This window comes from Camelus bactrianus, chromosome 11 (assembly GCF_048773025.1).
Source record: "Camelus bactrianus isolate YW-2024 breed Bactrian camel chromosome 11, ASM4877302v1, whole genome shotgun sequence".
Taxonomy (NCBI): Eukaryota; Metazoa; Chordata; class Mammalia; order Artiodactyla; family Camelidae; genus Camelus; species Camelus bactrianus.
In genome coordinates, this window is record NC_133549.1 from 80,602,316 (window position 1) to 80,626,937 (window position 24,622).

The window sequence follows — 24,622 nt, forward strand, 5'->3', positions numbered from 1 at the left end:
CTAACTAAAACTTCAGTTGATGGCAATCTTTGAAACGCCCAGCACTGGGTAATTGTGCGTGGCCAGGCTGCGGGGAGAAAATCAGAGCAGCCAGGCAATACTGACAGTAATTAAGGATGCGGGGAAAATCAACAGAGAAGACGAGCCAGATTTCCTCCAGTTCATAAATTACTCCCTCTGGGAAGCCATCTAACCGTTGGGTGCCACCCGGGTGCCATTTAGAAAATTGCTCTGATTGCCTCGGTGATTCAGACAGCCCCCAGGTGAAGGAGAGACTCAGCTCGAGACCCCGCACCAGGTCACTCTGGGAGCTTCTGACTCCATGAGTAGAGCGGATTTCACACCAGGGAGGGGCTGATGGCCCCTCTTCTTCTGATTCCATGCAGTTAGATGGGTTTGTTTTGATGGCTCTGGCTGTGGCCATCCAGGATGGAGCTGTCAGTTGATTTGGTTAATTCAGTCCAATGCCCAGGTGGAAAACAGTCAAAGAGAAGCAAATATCCTGTTGAGACCCCTGGGGTTGCTGGAATGCTCTGCTTTCTAGGAAGCTTTTAGAACAAGCAGCTTCTGACCTGTCCTCTCCCCCAGGTGCCCACCACCATGGAGATGTTTTGCTGCTACGGACCTGTGGTACCCAATGGGTATGGCGCCTGCTACAACCCCCAGCCAGAGAGCATCCTTTTCTGCATCTCCAGCTTCCATGGCTGCAAAGAGACCTCTTCAACCAAGTTTGCAAAAGCTGTGGAAGAAAGCCTCGTTGAAATGAGAGGCCTCTGCAGTCTGCCACAATCTGCCACGGGGAAGCCACTGGCGACCAAGGAAAAAGTCATGAGGCCCAGCCAAGGGCATCAACCTTGACTGCTGCCACTAGGTTTCACCTCCCCAAACCCAGCATTCTGCAGCTGTCCAATCCGACCGAAGCTCTGCTCCCAACCCTCACCCAGCTTTCTGTAGCTCCCCTGTAACTCCAGGCCTAACACGCAGACCACACTGAGGCAACACACAAAGCTGGAGTTTTAGGAGGAAAGTGTCCCTCGTTATGCATGGGAATCATCATTATTTATCAAGCTGCCCTCTGACCTCTGCCCTGGGAAATAAGACCAGCCTGGCTCAGGGGTGGCCAGGGTGAGGTGTGGGAAGTCAGCCCCGATTTCCCTCCACGGCCACAGAAGCTTAATGTTAGTGTTTGCTTCCTAGCAGGAACTGGCATGTCCAGGTGATGCTTTTGCCCAATGAAAGAATGAGTCACCTTATTATGTGCAATGTACCCAAATGAACCATGAAAGGAGAGGCCAACTCCAGGTCATTACCTGGTATCTTTTTGGGAGGAGTTTTCAGAGTCAAAGCAGCCTGATCATGGCATTCAGGGTGACCTGCCCCGAGCCACACAGTCCTGTAAGCACTCCCTCCCCTACACACACACACACACAGCCCAAGTTAATTTAAAATACAGTGATCGGGGCCCACAAATACATTTCTCCTTTTTTGCCTCCCAGGGGCAGCCTGGGAGTTCTGAACTCATCCACTGAGTTCAGAATGTCTGGTCTGGCTATTCTGAAAGGGGAAATAAAGGTCTGCCATTGCCCCGGGGTAGCTGCTGCTCCTGGCTTCCCCTGGGGGCGTGGTGGGGACCAGTGCACTTCCCTTGGGATCTTGCCACTTGCATTTTTTCTGGTTGTGTTCCCACTCGCCTTCACAAGAAACATGCCCTGATAGGTGATCAGCATTTTAGAGGAGAGGAGAGAGGGGTGCTTCGGGGGTTTTCTGTGGCTGTTGTTTTGTTTTGTTCATTCTTAAGAGAGGCTTTTAAGAAATTCACTGTGACGTGAATTTCAGAAAATGATTTCAGTGGCCTAAGCAGGACACCCTTGGTCAGCTGGGCTCCTTTATGTGGGCAATGTTATCCAGGGATTCTGACTAAAAGCCATGTGGAAGGGCCCAGAGCAAGGCTCTCCACTGGCCTGGGGGCTGAGGGCACAGCTGGCAGGAGCAGGGCTGGGAGGAGGGAATGGGCCGCGTGCAGACCCAGCCCTGGTGGAGAGGCCAACAGTCCACTGAGCCGGGGGGGAGACCGTCCAGAGAGGCTGTGATCACAGAGGGGATATGAGAGAAACTTTCCACTGGGGCATATTTTTATGGGAAAGCAACCAGAAAAATCAAAACTGCAAATAGCTGGGGCAGCCTGCCTAGGTCCAGCGAGGAGCAGAGGTGGGTCTCATCATGTTGAGTTCTGCCATGCTCCCTGCAGGGTTTTCTGAAAAAGCCCCCCTGCCCGCTGCCATCTTGCTTTGTTCTATGTCATTCTGAGCCCTCCACTCTGGCCCAGGGACCCTGCATGTGTCCCTTCCTTGGGCCACTGTGCAAGCTCTCTGCACTTCAACCTGTATTGAAGCAGGCAGACCTGAGACAGAGTAGGCATTCTGACGTTTGCTGGGCTCGTTGAAAACACAAACATCTGTAAGCAGTAAATCCCTTGAGCCCCTGGTTTTAAGTTGAGGGGTTTCTATTGGATGATCAGGATGATTCTGGCCCTGCCCCTTCAAAGCCACTGGTCTGCAGGCCCATGCTCCTTCTCTCAGACGTCTACCTTCCTTCTCCCCCTGGAAAGGTGTGGCCTAGGAGTCCTGGAAATGTTTGGGGAACTGCTGTCCACCTGCTGTAAGTTGACCCAAAGCTGCTTGTCTGTTCTCATCAAATGACCGCAGTAGAGGTCCAAGCTCTCTTCTGGTTTCTCTCCATGGATTCCTGGGCAGGCAGAGAGCTTTGGGATCAGGCAGCCCCACTGACCTTGACCAAGAGACTTAAATGCTCAGACACTCAATTCCCTCCATTGTCCAATGGGGATGAGAGTGTTCTGGCCTCGTGAGGCTGTCAGGATGGTAGGTCGCGTGTGTAAAGGACCTTGCACAAGCAGGTGGGCACTGGTGCCTGCTGTCAGGGTGACGATACCCCAACAGGCATTGTTTGGGTGATGTTTGTTTCACACTTTGTACACTGATTTGACAGGACCAAACTCACATCTACCATTCTCTGAGCACAGGGAAAGGAAACTGACTTTGTGTATTCAGATGTCAACCACGTGTGGATGGCAGACATTTGGCAGGAGGGAACACCTCCTCTCTCTGAGGAAGGGCTGGAAGCTGGTCTTCCCCCTCCAAGAACAGGTGGGTGCACTGAGCCTTTACGCAAAGGCGCTGCTGAGCCATGGCCATGGGCATCTCTGCAGAGACCCTGGTAAAGAGACTGTTCCAGGTGTCCCCAATGGGGTAGAAAATGAGACTTGGAGACAGACCTTCAGGGGCAGTGATGCATAATAAAAATGTACATGGCCACCTTACAATAACTGCTAAGTTGCCAAAATATATAAAGTTGAGATTTGAGTTCTATTTTTATAAAATAGTTCTAGATTTATGGCAATATGGACATGTGTATTTATAGCCTTTCAATTTTAAGTTATAGTTTTGTGCTTTACAGAAATATATGTATGACTAAAGAACTGTATATTGAAAGCACTATATTCAAATTATTTAAAGACTGTAATTCAATAAAAAGTAATGCCAAGAAAGATGGTGTTGGCCATTGTGTCTACACAGAAAATCTATAGAAATTTTGTTGTAAATTCTGGGAGCTGGGTCAGTGATTCATTTGCCTTTGTCTGAGGTCTGCCAGCAGCAGTGGCAAAAGTCTCAAAGACAGGGACCGGGGGAGAAAAAAGAGGAAAGAAGTTAGCCCCTCCTAGTGTGTGGCATCCCACCACGGGGTTGGGGGAGGGGCAGAGAGGTTTCACCCGATGTTTGTGATCAGGTTGGCAGAAACCTGGGTGTAGAGATGGTGTCTGCACTTAAGCTTGCACAAAGATGCACAGGCAAGATGGAATGGAAGGCAAAGCATCAGGCTCAGAGGTGGAATGCCTAAACTACCGACGCAGGTCTTTCTCTAACTTGCTGTGGACTTTGGGGCATCTCTCTCACCTCTCTAGCCCTCAGTTTCCTCAACTGTCAAATGGGGATGTTGATATCAGCATTACTCACTTCCAGAGTTGTGGCAAGATGATGTAAGATGGTCATTGTCTGAAAACTTAGGAAGTGATGTGAAAACCTAACAGTCTTATAAGCTCACAGGTCCATGGGCCCACAGGTTCCTGCACCCTGCACAGCCCTGCACCCTGCACAGATATATTCCAAGCTGCAAGAACCCCTCCACAGCCACAATAATCCACAGAACCAGAACTGAGATTCCTCCAAATGGAAGCCCCAGTGTTTTCCAATCAGAGTCAAAAGGGGACCTTAAAGTCTATGACTTTGTGTGATTTGGATGTGGAAAAGGCATTATCCAAAAAGATAATGGCTAAGAATAATATTCCAGGAGCAATGGAGGGGAAAGGAAAGAACAGGGTGAAAGTAATGTGGGTTTGCTCTCATTGATCACGTATATCACACGTGGCCCCAAAACAACCAGATGGAGATGACAGAGAGAGCAAAGTACCAACAGGCACATCAACCCCACAACGTGCAAAATAATGCCACCTGCTCCTTGTTGTCTCTGAAGGTCCTTTGGGATGGATGTTGGTACATTCAGGTAAAAATATAGGGAGGAGTCCCTCCTGGGTTCACAAGAGCAACCACAAGTTTCCAAATTACTCCAAAGCAGCTCTCCTTGGGCGCAGAGGGAGAACCAGTACCTTGGGTTCCCTTTATAAATTCAGGCAATCTTCCTGCTTTTGTGTTTCTCTGAGTTTTCTTTCCAAAGAGGTCTCTTGAGTCCGCAGGATGAACACTATGCCATTTGTGGGAAGAGCTGGGCTCACATGCCGTTAAGAGGAACTTTTTAAAAACTCCGTTCTCTCACTTTCTAAGGACCAGCTCTCCTTGTTTTTTCCTACTGCTTCTTCCATCTCCTCATGGGATTTCGCTTCCTATTTCTGTTCCTTGTATGTCATTGGACCCCAGGGTTCTTTCCTTGGACTCTATTTCTTATATTTAAGGAGCAGCAAAATGGTAGGCTGGGCTGATGCCAAAGGGCCCCCCTCCACCTATAAAAACATACACACAAAGAGGAAAAAATACTCAAAATTATAGTCCAGTTCAAAAGAAAGAAAAGCAATCCTCACATTCCAGGGGGGAAAAATGTTGTCCAAAACAGAGCAGGGAGCAGGAATGAAAGGGGTATCAGACCAGACACAGACTCCAGTGGTTGACAGTGGGCTTCTCCACTCCTGCGAGTTGAGAAGACATAACTTCAGCCCAGACAAGGTGGGAGATGCAGCTAAATGCCCTGCACAAAACCAGAACCTCATGGAGGTGTCCCAGACTTGTAAAAACTGCAACACTCTTCCCATCAGCCCAGGGGAACATTGAGGAACCATGCCAAGATGGTGGAAAGACATCCATGAGAAATTAAACTATAAACTTATGCCATTTGGGGATGTAGAGTCTGAATGTATCCAACTTATCTGTGAAGCAGGAATTTCAAGCCAAGAATTTATTTAAATTGCCTGGCTCAGTAAGATCCAAAGGGCCTCAGCAGAATCAAATACAAAACTGTTTTCCACAACCCTGGACACACCAAATACCCTTAGGGGGAAAAGGGTTTACTCCATTAAACATGAGCTCACAGTCAAAAAATACAAAAAGCACAACAAATGGCAGCTCACAGGAGGGAAAGCAGCAGACAAAACAAACAGAAGAATAACATCAGGAAGGCTGGAGAAAATAGAGACAATGGAGGAAAAACACTATTGAACGAGAAAATGATTAAGAATATTCCAAAAAAAAAAAAAAAACCCTGCATCATTCTAAAACTCATGGTCAAAAAAGAAATAATAATGGAAATTTTAAAATACTTACAGCAGAATAATAATAAAGACACCTCATATCAAAACTTCTGCAATACAGCTTTGAAGGGAATTTATACTTACATCAGAACAGAAGAAAGACTCAAAATGGATGAGCTAAAACTTAAAACATAAGAAAAAGAATCAAACAGTAAAAGGAACAATAAACTCAAAGAAAGTAATAAAGATAAAAACAGCTATCAATGAAAGAGAAAACAAAAAACAACAGAGAAGCTTAAATAAAGGAAAAGTTGGTTCTTTAAAAAAGCTAACAAAATGGATAAGCCTCTGGTAAAACCAATAATAACAAGAGAAGGTCAGAAATAAATAATATTATGAATAAAAAGTTAACATAACTACAATAAAGTAGACAATAAAAAGATAGCAAAAAAATACATCAACCACTTTATGCCGATAAATTTGAAAATTCAGACTAAAAATAGAAAAATTCTTAGAAAAATATAATTTACTAAAACTGATGTAAGAAGAAATAAAATTCCTGGATAGTCTTATAAATAGTAAATAAACTGAAGTGGTAATTTTAAATCTTCTCATTCAGGGGAAAAAGGGGGGGAAGGAGGAGAAACATAAAATTGTATAGACATGCTCCAGCAAACATTCAAAGAAGTGATCATTTGATTTGTATACAAAATAAAGAAGGGGATATTCCATCTTCTTCTACACTCTCTTATTTATTCCCTGAAGCTAGTGTAACTTTAACATCCATACCAGAGTAGAACATACAATAAAGAAGAACTACAGACTCACTTAACTCATGCATATATATCCAAAAATCCTAAGTGAAATACTAGCAAACAAATTCTAACATAATCTAAAAGAGACAATACACTCATGATCCATTCAGGTTTATCCAAGAATGCAAGATAGCTTAATATTAGAAGATATCTAAATGTCACTTATTCATGAGCAGCTTAAAGAATGAAAGTAATAGGATCATTCTAATCATTAAAATCACTAAAATGTATTCAAAAAATTCAACTCATTCACAATTTTTAAGAAATACTCATAGTAAAATGCAATTAGAAAAGAACCTAGCTTCACAAAGAACATCTATAAAAGACATACAATATATATCATCCTAAATAGGGAAATATTGGAAATGTTTTCTATCCTTTAAAATCAGGGTAAAGACAGGATATGTACTCATCACTTTTATTCAATCATTGCACTAGAGGGTCTAGCCTGTGCAATAAGGAAAAATGAAAGGCTTAATAAAGTAAATAAAACTATCATTATTTGCAGACAATGTGACTGTCTACATAGAAAACCCAAAAGAATCTACAAATAAGTTAGTAGAAATTATAAGACAAGTTCAAGGTGGCCCATATAAGATCAATATAAGTCAACTTCATTTTATACTACAATAAAATCACAATGCCAAATACATGTCTTACAATAGAAACTTGTAATCATTCTAACAAAAGACAGGAAGACCTATACACAGATAATTATAAACTACACTGAAAGACATTGAAGAGGACCTAAATAAAGGAGAGATTCTCCAATACAATAAATAGGAAGGTCTCAGAAAGTTTCAGTTTTCCCCAAATTGATCTCCAGAGTCAATGCAACTGAGCAAAATTCTCAATGGGAAACTTCTGTTTCTGATAATGGTGGAGTAGTTTAATTCAGACTGTGCTTCCTATACAAGACATATTTTAAAATATAGCATTTTTTTTTCAGTCTCCTTGAAAAATCATAAAAGAGCTAACTGGATCAAGATCAGGGAAAGGATGAAAGTAAGCATAGAACTGGAGATAATTTTCCTCTAGAGCTATCCAGTGATCTTGAATAGGCAACCTAGAAGATGAGATGCAATTTTGAGTTTGCAGAGTTAGGCCTACAGAAACTGGAGTCTAACACTACCAAGGGGGAACCCTGGTAAGCCACCACCCACCACCCTAACCCACCATTGGGTTAGGGCCCAAAAAGACTGCACCACAGAAATGAGGAAAAAATATAAATAAACCAACCTCCATATGGACTGCAGCCCAGTTTCAGGCCATCTGGATGGCTCCGAAAATCTCAAGCCCTTAAATTCTATTAAGACGACCCTGTGTTGCTGGTGCTACAGAACCCGGCAAGAAGTGAAGAAAAAGGCTTCTGTAGAGGAAGATAACATCATCCTCGGCCTCAAATTGTTCCTACAAATAATTTTTCTAATCCAATATCCAGTACACAATCAAAATAAACCAAGAACTCTAGGAGACAAGACGAAATGACAGAAACCAGCAGAAATCACAACAGAAACAGACACTTGGGGCCTCCAGGTAGTGGAATTCTCCAACACAGGCTATAAAATAAGACTATGATCAAGATGATAAAATCAGATCTAAAAAACCTGGCAAGAGACTGAAAACTATAAAAAAAAAAAAAAGTGGTGCAGCAGATATGAAAAGGGGCCAAGATTGAAACTAAAATTCTAGAATTGAAGAATTAAAAAATTTCTTAAATAACCAGAGTGATGGCTTTGATAGTAGTAGACACAGCTGAAGAGAAAATTAGTAAACTGGACTACTGATAAAATTGAATGAATGAATGAATACATAAATACACACAATCCCAAAAGAAGCATAGAAGAAAGAAAGAAAAACACAGGAGAGAAGAGAGTGTGAAAAATACATTGAGAAAGTCTAACACACATTTAACTGGAGTCTCTGAAAAGTGAGAAAATGGGCAGAAGCAATATGTGAAGAGCTAATAGCTCAAATTATTCTGAAACAGGTGAAGGACTTAAATTCACAGTTTCAAGAATCCCACCAAATCCCAGGCAAAATAAATAAAAAGAAATCTATACATATCGCCTTATAAAGGTTTCCAGAAGTTTCATGTCTAACTTGCCTCATAAGGTTACTTGGCCCCTCTGAGACTCAGTTTTATAAATACAACCTACTTCATAGGAATGGTTAAATGATTAAATGTGATGACATGGGAAATGCTTAGCTTGTCCCCTGACACATACTTCCTGTAACTAGCTGTCAATGTTAGCTGTTGTTATTTATCATGAACACTTGCCATACCAGGTTGAAATTCTGTGTCTACCGGACAGTGAAGGTCATGAGAGTGGCCTCCAACCACCACTACACGTTTCTGCACCCTAGTGGAGGACACACAGTAGGTGGTACAGGCGTCCAAGAAGGGAGATTCCTCATCCCGCCAGTCCCCAGTCCAGGCACAGGGCCGGGGACTGGGGTTGTACATGAAGATCCTCGAGCTCCACCCCACAACCCTCTGTGGCCCCGCCCACCCATGTATGGCCACGCCCACTCCCCAGAACCTGAAAAGCGGTTGCCTAGCTGTGCGTATTGCGCAGTCGCCCCGGCAGGCAGCCCAGCCATGCCCAAGAACGCGTTGGTCATCATACGCTATGGGCCATACAGCTCAGTTGGCCTGTCAGTGGAGCACCGAACCTATCGCCTGGAAGGCCTTCTAGGTAGGCAGCTAAGCGCCGAAGGGCCACCCAGCTGCGTGTGCCCAGGTGTACACCAGCCTCTGAACATCTGTGCAAGCTATGCCCTCTGGCTAGATGTCCTTCCTACCTCAGCCCTAGGCCAGTGCTATCTCCTCTGGAAAGTCTTCCCTGAGCCTCCACAACCCCAGGATGATTTAGCATCTTCCTCTGGCTTCCACTGCTTCAACATTAGAGTAGGAATAAACAGGCACTGTGAGCCCACTGGGTGCTGGCAAGTATCTGCAAGTTACCTGGATAGAAAGGATTATATACCCTGCTTTACACACTGGGAAACTGAGGATCAGGAATATTAAGTGACTTTTCCAAGGTAATATGACTGGGAAAAGGTGGAGAATCTATCCCTTGATCATTCATTCATGCAACAAACTTTTACTGAGCACCTAGTATGTCTTGGACACTCTTCCAGGTACTGGAGACACACTGGTGAACAAGATATATGTCCTTGAAGTGACTTTCTCATCGTTGACTACTAATTGACAGTTATGCCAAGCCTCTGACAAGGAATGTAATTATAGGGGACCTGCCACTGGCCATAATTGGAGGCGAGAGGGGAGAGATCTAGAAAGGTGTACTTGCCTGAATTACATTTGAGTTGAGCTTTAAAGAATAAGGAGAAACTAACCAGGTAAAGGGAAGAAAGAGCATTCCAGGCAGTGAGACTAAATATTTGAAAAGGCTGGATGCATGAATAGATGATGTATGTACTGATGGGAGGATGAGGATGGAAAAAGCCCAGGACTGAGTCTTCATGAACTCCATTATATGACCCAAACCTGGGATCTCCCAGGGAAAATATCTGTGGGAGTCCACTGGACACATAACTGGCAATCTGGGAGAGCCTCCTGGAGGAGGTGGCATTTGAGTTCCAGAATAAGTAGGATTATTTGGAGAATAAGCAGGATTTCAATCAGCAGAGAAAGTTGCTTTCTCGAGAGAACAGTTGCTTGAGAAATTTCTATCATAAATCTCAGTGTTTTTTGGCGATGTTTAAAATGTTTTGTAGTCTTGGCTGAGGACACTGCCTAAACTGACTTTTTGCTTCCTTCTCCTCTAATGAGCCCCACACACTGACCCCTCACTTCATAACCCACCTTTCGTTTATGTTCACTAGATGATGAGACTAAGCAGCCACAACATTAAAAAAAAAAAAAATAAGGTGGATCTTGAACTGCTGCCAAAGAGTCTACATTTAAGGGTTCTTCTGAGCCTTTTAATTTTCTGTCTCTAGGCTTTTGACTTTTATAGAAAGTTTTTTTCTTTGCTTCAGGCTTAGGAAGTAGCAGCTCCTCTTCCCCAACCTAGTCTCATATTTTCTGCCCTATTTCAGCTCGTTCTTTCCTTCTTTCTTTCCTCCTTTCTTTCTTTCTTTCCTTCTTTCTTTCTTCCTTCCTTCCTTCCTTCCTCCTTTCTTTCTTTCTTTCCTTTCTTTTTTAATTTGGTAGCATATTTTTACTGTGATAAAATATATATAACATAAAATTTGCCATTTGAACCATTTTAAGTGTACAATTCAGTGACATTAATGACATTCAAAATGTTGTATAATCAGGGGAGAGTATAGCTCAGTAGCAGAGTGCGTGCTCAGCTTGCACAAGGTCCTGGGTTGAATCCCACCATACCTCCATTAAATAAATAAGTAAATAAATAAACCTAATTACCTCCTCCCCGAAAGAGAACAAAAACAAACACTAAAAGCTTTTTCAAAAAATGTACAACCATCACCACTACCTATTTTCCAAAATTTTTCAATATATCAAACAAACTGAATCCACTCTGTATTCTCCCAGGTCCTTCTAGCTTCCAGCCTACTTTTTGTTTCTATGAATTTGCCCATTCTAGATATTTTCTGTAATAAAAATTATACATTTGTCCTTTTGTGTCTGGCTTATTTCACGTAACATAGTATCTTTCAAGGTTCATCCATGTTGTAACATGTATTAAGACTTCATTTCTTTCTACCGCCAAATAGTATTCTATTGTATGTTTATACCACATTTCGTTTTTCCATTCTTCTGTTAATGGACACTTCAGTTGTTTCCTGCTTTTGGTTACTGTGAATAGTGCTGCTATGAACATAAGTGCGCAAGTATCTGAGTTCCTGTTTTCAATTTTTATGGGTGCAATTGCTGAATCATATAGGAATTCTAAGTTTAATTTATTGAGGAACTTACCAAACTGCTTTCTACAGCAGCTGCACCATTTTACATTACCACCAGCAATGTATGAGGTTCCAATTTCCCCACCTTCTTACCAATACTTGTTCTTTCTTTTCTTTTTCAAATTATAGCCATCCTAGTAGGTGTGAAATGGAATCTCACTGTGGTTTTTATTTGCACTTCTCTAGTGACTAATGGTGCTGAGCATCCTTTCATGTGCTTATTGGCTGTTTGTCTGCCTCTTTGGAGAAACGTCTGTTTAAGTCCTTTGCCCATTATTTAAATGGATTGTTCTTTTTGTTATTGAGCTGGAAGAGTTCTTTATATATTCTGGATACTAGACCTTTATCAGATACATGATTAGCGAAAAATTTCTCCCATTTTATAGATTATCTTTTCACTTTCTTAATAGTGTCCTTTGATGCACAAAAGTTTTTATTTTTAATGAAGTTCAATTTTCTTTTTTTCTTTTGATGTTTAAGAAATATTTGCCAAATCTGAAGTCATTCAGATTTTCCCCTGTTTTCTTCTAAGAGTTTTATAGTTTCTAAATTTAGACCTTTGATCCATTTTGAGTTAATTTTTATATATAGTATAAGAAAAAGGTCTAATTTCCTTCAAAAGACATTCATGTGGATATCCAGTTTTCTGAGTACAATTTGTTAAAGAGACTGTCCTTTGCCCATTGAATAATCCTGGCTCTCATGACAAAATCAATTGACTATTAATGTGATGGGTTTTTTTGGACACTTGATTCTATTCCATTGGTCTATATGTTTATCCTTATGACAGTAACCACATTCTTTTAATTACCATAGCTTTTTGTAAGTTATGAAATCCACAAGTGTGTTACTTCCAACTTTCTTCTTTCTCAAGATTGTTTTGGCTGTTCTGAGTCCCTTGAAATTACCTATGAATTTTAGGATGAGTCTTTCCATTTCTGCAAAAAACACCACTGAGATTTTGGTAGGAATTGCACTGAATCTGTATACTGCTTTGAGAAGTACTGTCATCTTAAAAATACTGTCTTTCATTCTATGCACATAGTATATTTTTCTGCTTACTTAGGTCTTCTTTAATTTCTTTCAGCAATTTTGGTAGTTTTCAGTGTATAAGATTTGCACTTCCTTGGTTAAGTCTATTCATTCGTGTTTTCTTCTTTTAGATGCTACTGTAGTTGGAATTGTTTTATGAATTTCCTTTTCAGATTGTTCATTTCTAGTGTATAAAATTACAGCTGATTTTTGTGTTGATTTTGTTTATTAGCTCAAACAGTGTTTTTGTGGACTCTAGGGTTTTCTAGATATAAGAGCATAGACATAGTTTTTACTTCTTCATTTCTAATTTGGATGCCATTTAAAATTTTTTTCTTGCTTAATTCCTCTTGTTGAATAGAAGTGCCAAAAGCAGGCACCCTTGTCTTGTTCCTGATTTTAGGGGAAAATCTTTCAGCCTTTCTCCATTATGAAGTTAAGCTGTGGATGTTTCATACATGACCTTTATGGTGGTGAGGAAGATTTCCTTCTATTCCCATTTGGCTGAATGTGTTTATCATGAAAGAATGTTGGGTATCATCAAATGCTTTTTCTGAATAAACTGAGGTGATTGCTTTTGCTTCCTTCATTCTATTAATGAGGTATATTACATCTACTGGTTTTCATGCGTCGGGCAACCCTTGCATTCCTGTGAAAAATCCCACTTGGTGTATAACCCTTTTACTACGCTACTGAATTCAGTTTGCTAATTTTTTGTGGCAGGTTTTGTGTCAGAATTCAAAAGGGATGTTGGCCAGTAGTCTTCTTTTCTTACAGTGTTTTTGTCTGGTTTTGGTATCAGGATAATGCTGGGCTCGTAGAATGAGTTTGAAAGTGGCCCCCTTCTCTTTAATTTTTGGAAGAGTTTGGGAAGGTTTGGTGTTAACTCTTCTTTAAATGTTTGGTAGAGTTAACCAGTAAAGCCATCTATCTGGTCCTGGGCTTTTTTTGTCGTTGGGAGGTTTTTGATTACTGATTCAATCTTCTTACTAGTTATTGAGCTTCTTAGAGGTGTATTTTCATGTCTTTTATCAAATTTGGGAAGTTTTCAACCATTATTCCTTTAAATATTCTTTCTGCCACTTCCTCTTTTGCCCTTCCGGGCTTCCCAGCGTGTGTATGTTGGTACATTTAATGGTGTCCCACGAGTTCCTTAGGCTCCATTCACTTTTCTTCATTCTTTGTTCTTTCTCTGCCTCAGACTTGCTAATTTCAATTGTCCTGTCTTCAAGTTCACTGATTTTTCCTTCTGCCTGCTCAAGTCTATTGCTGAACCCCTCTAGTGAATTTTTTCATTTCAGTTACTGTATTTTTCAACTCCAGAATTTCTATTTGGTTCCTTTTCAGAATTTCTCTCTTTACTGATATTCTCAATTTGTTCCTACATCATTTTCCTAGTTTCCTTTGGTTGTTTGTCTATAGTTTCCTTTTCCTCTTTGAGCATATTTAAGGTAGCTGATTTTAAGTCTAATGTCTAGATTTCCTCAGAGACAGTTTTTATCAACTTATTTTTTTCCTTTGAATGTCTGTTACTTTCCTGTTTCTTTGTATGCTTTTTCATTCTTTTATTAAAGCTGGATATTCAAATATTATAATGTGATAACTCTGTAAATCAGATTCTCCTCATTTCCCAAGATTTATGGTTCTTAATTGTTGAGGGCTTAGCTTGTGGTCAGCCAGAGTTTTAACAGAGATTCCCTTGAATGCCAGGAGCCTTAAAACAAAACAAAATAAAACAAACAAAAAAGCCTCTTTCATTCTGTATGTATTTGCTCTATGTTGAGGTATTCTTTTAATACTTAGCCAGGCTATTTGCAACTCTGCCTCAGCCTTTTCTTCTTGTTTTCTCTGAGCCTGTGAATCAGCCAGTGATGAAAGCTTAGGATCTTCTCAAGTCTTTTCTGAGCTTGCATCCTGTTCTGGGCATGCATCAGGCTTTCCAAATTCCCCAGTATACACAAGTGCTTTTAATGGCTCTAATTTCTAAAAAAAAGAAGAAGAAGAAGAAGAAGAAGAAGAAGAAGAAGAAGAAGAAGAAGAAGAAGAAGAAGAAGAAGAAGAAGAAGGAGGAGGAGGAGGAGGAGGAGGAGGAGGAGGAGGAGGAGGAGGAGGAGGAGGAGGAGGAGGAGGAGGAGAAGGAGAAGGAGAAGGAGAAGGAGAAGGAGAAGGAGAAGGAGAAGGAGAAGTAGGAGGAGGAGGAGGAGGAGGAGAAGGAGAAGGAGAAGGAGAAAAAAAAGAACACTCTCTCACCAGCTTTTCCTCCCAGGCTTTATGAGGTTTATTGTATATCTCAATAGTCTTTTGCCCAGAGAGCTATGCGATTTTCTTTTGCCCTACAATGTCTTTGAGCACTGCCCACAGCGTTTTCACCCTGTGTGAGTTCCAGGTTAGCTGAAACAAAGGCAAGCACCTTGTGTCAATCCTCTAGGCAGCCCGCAGACAGGTTAGGACATACAGACACAAGAATTTGCAAATAAGGTCTGTTCTGCTCCGTTTGGAAACAGAGTCCAGGGTCCTAGCCTGGGGAAAAGGGCTATCGTCAAGGCTGCTACCAAGCCAGGGAGGAGGTGGGGCAGGGCAAATAAAGATGCCACAAAGCTCTCTTACCATTTTAAAGTTGACTTCTTCTCAATTCAGTGCTCACTTGTTTGCCGCCTTTAACAGTTTTCCAGAGTTCCAACAAAGTTGGTTCTGACAGTTGCTGGTTGTTTTTTCAACATTTCTGTGGAGGAATGAGAATTTGAAGCAGCCTACTCCACTATTTTGCTGATGTTTGCAGACATATTTAAATTATGTTTCTTACTGCTCCAACAGTCAGCATGGTTGTATGGAGTTCCTTAGACTATTTACATACCAAGAATTACATTAAAGTAGAATGCATAAATGAACATCTTGTTATAATGTGCAGTTTACAAGTATGGGGGTGGTCAGGGACTCTCCAGCTAGTTTGTACACCAATCCTGTTGGCTCTCCTGGTCACCTCTCCCTGGTCACTGGTCTCCATTCTTGTTATTGTTGGCAGAGAGTTGGCATGAGCTGAGATTAAGCACAAGGGCTCTGAAGTGCAACTGATCTGGTTTTGAAATAGTCTCCACCATTTAGTAGCTGTGTGGCCAAAGTCAAGATCAAGTTGTTTTGCCTTTCTCAGCCAAGGTTTACTTATTGGTAAAATGGAAGAGAATCTCTACCTCGCTGATGTGAGTCCAATAAGAAAATGCTTGTAGAGTCATGAACACCACCATACTTGCACATAGTAAGTGCTCAGCAAGCATTAGTTCTTATTATTCTAGCAGGGGGATGGGTCACTATGAAGGGGAGGAGGGAATAGCTTAGGGCATGTTGGGAAGCAGCAAGCAGATGGGTCTGGCTGGAGGATGGTGTGCCTCTTCCACCCTTGACAACAGGGAACCAGCGAAGTTTCCTGAGCCAAGGAATGATGAGATCAAGATGTGCTTTAAGAGGTCAATTTTGTGTAGTTTGGTGCAGCCATAATGGAAAACAATATGGAGATTCCTCAAAAAACTAAAAATAGACTTACCCTATGATCCAGCAATCCCACTCCTGGGCATATATACAGAAGGAACTCTAATTTGAAAAGATACATGCACCCCAATGTTCGCAGCAGCACTATTCACAGTAACTAAGACATGGAAACAAACTAAATGTCCATCAACAGATGACTGGATAAAGAAATAGTGATGTATTTATACAATGGAACACTACTCAGCCATAAAAAATGAAATAATGCCATTTGCAGCAACAAGGATGGACCTGGAGATTATCATTCTAAGTGAAGTAAACCAGAAAGAGGAAGACAAATACCATATATCACTCACATGTGGAATCTAAAAAAGAAAAAAGACACAAATGATCTTATTTACAAAAACAGAAACAGACTCACAGACATAGAAAACAAACTTATGGTTACCAGGAGGAAAGGGAGTGGGAAGGGATAAATTGGGAGTTCAAGATTTGCAAATATTAACTATTATATATAAAATAAATAAACAAGAAGCTTTTTCTATATAGCACAGGGAACTATATTCAATATCTCATAGTAACCTATAATGAAAAAGAATATGAAAATGAATATATGTATGTATATATAAGTGAAACAGTATGCTGTACACCAGAAATTGACACATTGTAAATTGACTATGCTTCAATAAAAAAACAAAATAAAATAATTTTTTTAACTTTAGTATTTTTTAAAAAAATTTAAAAGAGGTCAATTTTGAAGGAAGAGATTTGGGGAGAGGAAGTGGGAGAAAATGAATTATTAAGAAATATTAAGAGATTAGAAGTTATGTTCTGGAGTTTAAGAGAAGGACAAAGACAGATTTGAACCAGAAGTAGTTATGACTTTAAATGACATCTATCTGCTGATGACTCCCAAATTTATATCTCCAGTCAAGACCTCTTATTGTCATTGGGATGCTTAGTAAGCACCTCAGGCCAACACGTCCAAAATTTCTCAACTGACCTCCTCATACTCACCAGTTCCCCCTGCGTTTTTCCCATCTCAGTTCAGAGCAGCTCCATTCTCTCAGTTACTCAAGCCAAAAACCTTGCAGGCATCTTTTTCTCCTCTCTTTCCCTCACATCCCCTATTTGGTCCTAGCAGCACATCCCGTGGCTCCATCTTCAAAGCATCCTGCTAGAATTCAACCACATCTCATCTTCCCTACCACCAACCTCTGCCTCTTTGTCCAAGTTGCTGCCAACCATCTCCTGCCTGGATCACTGCCCTGGGCCCCTCACTGAGCAACCTGCACCACTTTGTCCCCTGTAGTCTGTGCTCAGCACCAAAGCCAGGTGATGCCATTAAACCTGAGTCAGAGCATGGCCCTTGTCTCCGAGAACATTCTGATTGCTCCTAGCTCAGTCAAAGTGGAAGCCAAACGCTTCCAGTGGCCTGCCAGGCTCCTAATGACCTCCCTCGCCTCATTTCCTCCCATCGCTACTTACCGTCTCCTCTCACTCACTCTGCTCCAGCCACACCAGCCTCCCCACTGACCTTGAATGCTCCTACCCCATTTTCACCTTGGGGCTTGGAAGTTGATACACTTGGGATGCTCTTTCCCCAGATTCCTGCATGTTCTTCACTATTCATTCTCTCAGACTTCAGGTCTTTCTCAAAAATCACCTTCATGGCCAGATCTTCCTTGAGTGTCCCCTTTCTTGATGTCAACACTTCCCTGCACCTCCGCTTCCTTATCTCTCTTCCCTTCCCTTTTATTTCTTCCCAGTGCTCATTAGTACCCAACATAACATATTTAACCTATTTCCCTAGTTTTCCGTCTCTCCCACTGGGATGAATGCTTCAGGGGAGCAGGGCTACTTGTCTGTTCTGTTCTTTGCTGTGTCCCAGAGTCTGGAACTGTGCCTGGCATATCTTAAGCATCAATAAACATTAGTTAAAACGAACCTACGTGGAGCTGAAACGCTGGAACCACAGATGGTGAGGTTGTGAAGGAAGCAAGGAAAGTCAGAACCAGACAGACCACAGGACATGGGCAGTGGTCCCTCTGAGGGGCACAAAGGTAGGAAAGAACCTGGAGGCAGCGGAGTCACAGCAGGAGGGAAATGGCTAATGGTCGCCAAACTGTTAGCAGGAGTTTGTCTCTAGAAAAAGATGAATCCATGACTGATGAAGGACACAGAAAAAGAGTGTTCTCAAAGACTTGTGATGGGAGGGTAAGCTGGCATGAAAACTTTGGAGAGCAACTTGGCAGTGTCTAAAAATTTAACCACATACTGTGGAGTCCAGCTAATCAATTTCTCAATTTCATATACGTATAAAAACTCACACATGCACATGGAAGCATGCCCTTGAAGGTTCTCTGCGTTCCTTGGTCATTGTGAACAGTTGGAAACAACCAGAAAAAGGAACGGCTGGATAAATGGCAGTACATGTGACATACAACACAGCAGATCTATGTCTGCAGACAGGGCTGGGTCACCACAACACAGCGTTAAAGGAATAAGACATATTCCTGAATTTTATGTACACGGTGATCCCACTTCCATTGAAAAAGACAAAGGGAGGGGGAGGGGGAAGAACTATGGGTGATTTAAATGTCCTTTTCTATAAGGTTTTTTTTTTTAATCATCCTATAATCTAATAAGATTTTAGAGTTTTGTTTGTTTGTTTGTTTGTTTTTTACCAGCACAAGTATTTTAAGAAGCAAGGAAGGAGATAGGTCAGAGGGTCCATTTGCTGAGACGGGATGGGGAGAACTGGGTGAGTTACCAAACGTACTGAGGGTTCTTCGTCTCTGAGAGCGTAGGTTCAGGACAGGGTGGGCTGCGCCTCCAGCTGCAGGAGGTAAAGGAGTGAATAGAGATGAGGAAACAAAGGGCCCGGGCAGCTCTTCCCACAGCAGGGGAGGGGAAGGAGTATTTCGAGAAGATCAAGGAGGGAATTTTTATGGTTAAAGGAGACGTGAGGATCGCAATGTCTCAGCAGGCGGTTGATTTTTAAAGTATATCCCCGAATGATAATTCATATAATACTGGCAGCCAACATTTTCTGAGCACCGGTGACAAACACCAGGGTGTTAACAGAAGCAAAGGAGGGAGCATCTGCTCCCGTTTTTCTGTCCATCATCCCCCTCCTCCACCCCCCTGCGACTTTAGACCCAACAATAACATCACACCAAGCACAGAGTGGTGCAATGCCAGGCCCTCATCTGTAAAATCTGCCTCTGAGTTCTGTGTCTTTTTAAAAAAATCATAGCCCTTTATCATTTCCCGAAGTCCTGCTGGCTTCGGAAATACGCCTGATCTTTCCTGAACTTACCACGCCTTGAGCAATCTGAAAAGTTTCGTTCTTTCTTTATTATCCATGAATTACAATAGCTCAGCAAAAATGTCTCAACTCTGGCCTCAATACTGATAAACTAAACCAACTCATGCTTAACCAAAAGTTCTAATTAATTTCCTTGCCATGGTTGCTCCTTGCCTGCTATACTTAAGCCTGCCAAACGACTCACTAAAAAGGAAGACTCCTAAGAATAGAACCCATCCTTATTGAGCTAAAATGCTCTATGTGACATCCTCCTGTCCCTTCCTAGGCATTAGCTGCACACGTTAGTGGTCACTGGCATTGCGTCTGTGCCCAGCAGAGGAGGGAGAGATGCCTGTCTGTTTGTCTTGACTTCCTAACCAACAGCACATAAATCGTATGCAGATGGTGCACAGTTCCGCCTGCGCTGAGAAGACGGAGGCTTTTCCATGTCCCTCCAGTTCACCCAGATCCCCCTTGAAGAATGAGGTGCCACTTCAAAGAGTCAGGCTTTCTGCGGGTGGCCTTACAGCTTCTGGTTGATTTATGCTGGAGTTTAGCCACTGCCTTTGCAAAGACTTTGTTGCACAGAGTATGTTTATCTGACCTTTCTTTGAATAGACAACCCATAGCAGCTCATAGGAAAAAAAATGGGTCCTCCATGTAGAGAGGTGGCATTTGGACGAGCTGCAGGAATTCTGGTGCTTCTCCAGATTTGATCCCTTAAGCCTGCACTGGCCGTCCTACAGCTGGGCTCAACACATCCTGGACTGGTGAGAAGGTGACAGGTGTCCTGAGGGTGAACAGACGATGTAGACTCCGAGGTGACATCGCTTTAAGAAGAAACAGATTCAGGTCACTCAGGGTCCAAAAGAGTTGTTGGAGGTGCCTAGCTCTGTTATGAGCCTGTTTATTCAAGGAGCTGTATTAACACGAAGCCCGGAGTGGAGGTGGCAGGGGGTAGGGGGATGGATTGTGGTCAGTGAAGGAGGCATGGGGCTTTATAAGGCAAAGTGAGAAACAGCATGCTCTGTTAAGAGGATTTCTTCCTGTGGGGCTTCGTTTGCTCAGATAAAGAGGCAGTGTCCCATTTTTCAGCAACTCCCCCTCCCCATCTCTCTAGGGTGGGTTATTCAGTGGAACAAACCCTATTTCTTAGGAACACTTTGCCAGGAAAGAGCGCTGCTGTTCTCATAAAACAAACCCCAAACCCAGATGCTATGTGAGGCTCGGTTAGACAGGCCCTGCAGGGAAAGGGCCATGGCAGGCAGTGTGGTCCACACCTTCCCAGGGTCTCCTTCTGCAGAGCCCCTTACACTGTGGTCACAGGGACCAGCCTTGGACAGAAGCTGTACCCCTTTCTCTCCAGAATTCCCAGGCCTTAGCTTGTGTTGGATGTTATTAGGCTAGAGGTAGGTAGCACCTTGCCCCAGAGGTGGGATGTAAGGTGAGCACGGAGAGCTGTTTTGTTTCGGATTTCTCCCGATTGAATTGAAGTACGTGTCACAGGAGCATCTTCAGACCATGCAAAGTCAACGTCATGGAGGTCAAATTGCCTCCTACCTATCAACTTACCGCTTTTCCCTCTCCAGCTGTTATACCTCCCTTGTCCTGAGGGGGCGCTGCTGGGGGAGTGTATGGTTCCCGGAAATCTCTGCCTATGGATAGACTGCCTTTATGCCTCTTAGACAATCCACTGGCCATTCCAAACCAGGTGGACTGCTTCATTTAAACAAGTCATTGGTCCAAACTGAGTGCCTTTCTCCAAAGATGTTTAAAACAAGATGCTTAAATAGGATACAATAACATAAATATGCCAAAGAAAAAGATGTGGATGCTCTGGAGAGGCATTAGCTGATGCAAGGACAATTAGGGCCACCACTGGGTGGCCAAGGAGCGCTATCTTGTTAATGGAGATCCTCGCTGAGTTGCTTTCTGAAGTTCCTTTCCAGAAGTGAAATTAAAATCACGCAATTAAAATGTTCACAGTTGGGGCTGGATGTTCTTGAACTGATTGAAAGATGAAGAAGTGGACACGCCAACATTTTGAAACAGCAATTGTCTCTGTAATTAAACACAGTTAACTGACAAAGCTGTTTGCTTTTCTCCACGGAGGACTGATTGAAATGCTAAGACTTTAAAAAACAAGCACCACCCCTCATTTGATTTCTCGTTCCATCCTAACGAAAATTCTCACTGATGTGTGAAGACTGCCAAAGGTGGAGATTTAGCTCACCAACCCTAACACCAGTGTTACAGGGTGAACACCTCAAGCAACTTGGGGAGAAACATATTGGAGAAAATAGAGCTTCAGACTGTTCCATACGCATCACTTCTCCTAAACCCATCTACTCTCATATTTCCACAATAGAGAACAAATCTAACAATTTTCCTGTAGCTGATCCCTAGGGAAGGAGCCACTGAATGTAAGTAATAACCAAAATGCAAATTCTAAAGGTGAGAATAAAAATTTAGTCCATTAGCTTTAAAAAAAAAACATTTTTTCTGATTATTATAGAAAATCTGGCACACACTAAAAGATTTTTTTAATTTTGTATGATTTTTAAAGGTTACTTTCCATTTACAATTATTACAAAGTATTGGGTATATCCCCTGTGCTGTACAATACATCCTCTTACACCTAATAGTTTGTACCTCTCACTCCCCCACATCTACATTCCCACCAAACTGGACCATCAGTTTGTTCTCTGTGTCTGTGAGTCTGCTTCTTTTTTGCTATATTCACTAGCTTGTTGTATTTTTTAAATTCCACATATAAGTGATATTATACAGTATTTGTCTTTCTCTGGTTTATTTCACTTAGCATAATACCCTCCAAGTCCATCCATGTTGATGCAAATGGCATAATTTTGCTCTTTTCCATGGCTAAGTAATAGTCCACTGTATGTATGTGTGTGTGTGTATATACATATCTTCTAAAAGAATTTTGTTTCTCTTAATCTCACCACAGAGAGATGCCCACTAAGTATTTTCTTTTTTCCTATTACATACACTTAATTAATATTGAATACATATTTTAATATATATTATATATGTACCCTGACTTTTTGCTTATATTACAAATATTTTTTCTTGCTATTAAAAAGCTCATGAGCACTTTCTCAAATGTCCAAATAAAGTCTCATCATGTGGGTTTGCCACCATTTATTGGACCATCCTCATTATTGCACATGTAAGTTATTCATAGTATCTTCCTATTATAATACTACAGAAAGGAACATCTTGCTACAAGTCTTTCTGTATTTCTGATTTTTTTCCTTAGGGAGTTTTGTATAAGTGCAATTTCCCGGGCCAGAGATTAGAATCATTTTTTTCATTCTAATTTTTGTGAGGCATTTGCGGTTTTTGACATATAATTCCAAATTGCCCTCCAGAGTAAGAATTTACTTAATTCCCTGTATCTCCTCCAACACTGACTATCATCTCTATAATAAGAAAGGCTCAAAAACGTTTCCTAGAGAAGGCTTTTATTGTCACTGATCATATGGCTCTGGGGCAAATCACAACCAAAACCTGAATTACTCAGGTCTCTGGCTGTGATTCCCGGCAAAGGGGAGGGCACACTGGGGCAGCACCAGGTGGGTGCCCACCAGGGCTGTTGAGTTAGAGCCATGAGCAGCTGGAAAGCAGACCAGCTGCTGTTATCCATGAGCACGTCTGGGTATCAGGTATCTCTGTCCCCATGGCACCCGCATCCTCCTCCATCTTTTCCAGCTGTATTGGCCAAAGATGGACACAGTGTCATCCTAGAGAAGATAGAAGACTGGAATGTGGTGGAGCTCATGGTGAATGGAGAAGTTGTCTTCCACTGCAACATCAAAGACCTGGAATTTGGTAAGTCCTCCCAAACAGCACTGTGCCTTCTCTGAGCCACCTTGATTTCTAGTTGAAGAGGTTGATGCGTCCTGCCCAGACTGCAACTTAGTTGCCTTCTGTGTTTTAAATTCTTACTCAAAGCCCCATGCTCTGTGGCACATGAGTGGGTGCATCCTAAACCATACACAGACAATTGCCTGATCCTCTGGGCTTCTTTCCAGAACCCTGGAAGCAGAAGAGGGATGGAATGAAAATGAAGTTTTAGCTCTAGACTTCAGATGGGGTGATGCAATCTTAGCGAGAATTGGTTGTTTTTGTTTTTTAATTTAATTTTTAAATTTTATCTTGGGGGCAGGTAATTGGGTTTGTTCATTTACTTATTTTAATGGCTGTCCTGGGGATTGAACCCAGGACCTCATGCATGCTAAGCACACACTTTACCACTGAGCTATACCCTCCTCTGCCTGTTTTTCATTTTAATAATGTATTTTATTATTATTTGCCTTCTAGATGGTTTTTGTTCCCTTTGATTATTCCATCTAGGGTGGCCAAGACTTAGAGTCAATATGCTGGCCGTGCACAGCATCATCAGCTACATTCTAAGGATTTCTTTGCCCCCAGAGCTTCTGGCTTGGCAGGCTGGCAGTGTGCATGACTTGCTCTGCTCAAAAGTAAAAGGTTTCCCAATTCACTGATACTCTATTAAAGGGTAGTTAACAATTTACACTCCTGAGACCTTTGAAAATGCTCTCCTGGTAGAAGCCATAGGCATGTCTTATATGACATGACATTGGATATAAAGCTGGCCGAAAGAAAATTATATCTATTTCCCTAGGAAGTGATGGTAAACTAGATCCCCTGTGCGAAGAGGCCAGGATAGCTGTCCTAAACGCTTACTGATCTCCTCGTCAGAACAGGCATCTCGGGTCAACAGAACAGCAGCTGCCCCTGGCCGTTTCTGGAGTACAAACAAAAGCGGCCATCCTGGACCATCATCACTGGACTCACCAGTCAGATAAGGCGACACCGACCTGTCCTTCAGCCTGCATAGCATAAGCTTTCTCACTGTGGCTGAAAGGAAACGGGGCCTTTGCAACAGCAATAAAAGCACACCATTTGCAGCATCTCTCAATTTCAACTCACAGGGAGAGCCCTCCAATATCAGGTACACGTTGAGCTGAAGGAAATAATAAAATACAATCTAATAACAAAGCACCATCCCTTGCTAATAACACCAAGTTGCCAGAAGCATCCGAGAGCCCACTCTCTAGTAAGCGAAGAGCTAGGAAGAAGTAAAATTAAAGATGGGTGGGAGGGGGACGGCGGGAGGGACAATAGTGGGCTTTGAAAATCTGAACCAAAAGTTAATGTCAGTATTGGGAAACCTGCGTACTCTAATAGCTTTACCTCTTGATCCCAATGGAAGAATATTTAACATGCTAGTTACCTAACGGCAAATCTTCAGTTTTCCTCTAAAACAAG

The 24,622-nt window shown here is 42.1% G+C and overlaps 2 protein-coding genes across 2 annotated transcripts in view; both read left to right on the forward strand.

Moving 5' to 3' along the window:
• The window catches only part of CHAT (choline O-acetyltransferase), a 52,624-nt gene extending 49,096 nt beyond the window's left edge, over window positions 1-3,528 (forward strand). Inside the window, exon 15 of the mRNA XM_074374473.1 lies at window positions 589-3,528. Coding sequence (XP_074230574.1) covers window positions 589-858 — 270 coding nt within the window. The 3' untranslated portion in view covers window positions 859-3,528. The remainder of the gene's footprint in view (window positions 1-588) is intronic.
• A 5,662-nt stretch (window positions 3,529-9,190) lies between these two features.
• On the forward strand, window positions 9,191-24,040 carry C11H10orf53 (chromosome 11 C10orf53 homolog). The gene is made up of 3 exons (XM_010963501.1): window positions 9,191-9,287; window positions 23,039-23,158; window positions 23,976-24,040. Exons 1-3 carry the CDS (start codon window positions 9,191-9,193, stop codon window positions 24,038-24,040), a joined length of 282 nt encoding a protein of 93 aa, XP_010961803.1.
• Window positions 24,041-24,622: the final 582 nt, after the last annotated feature.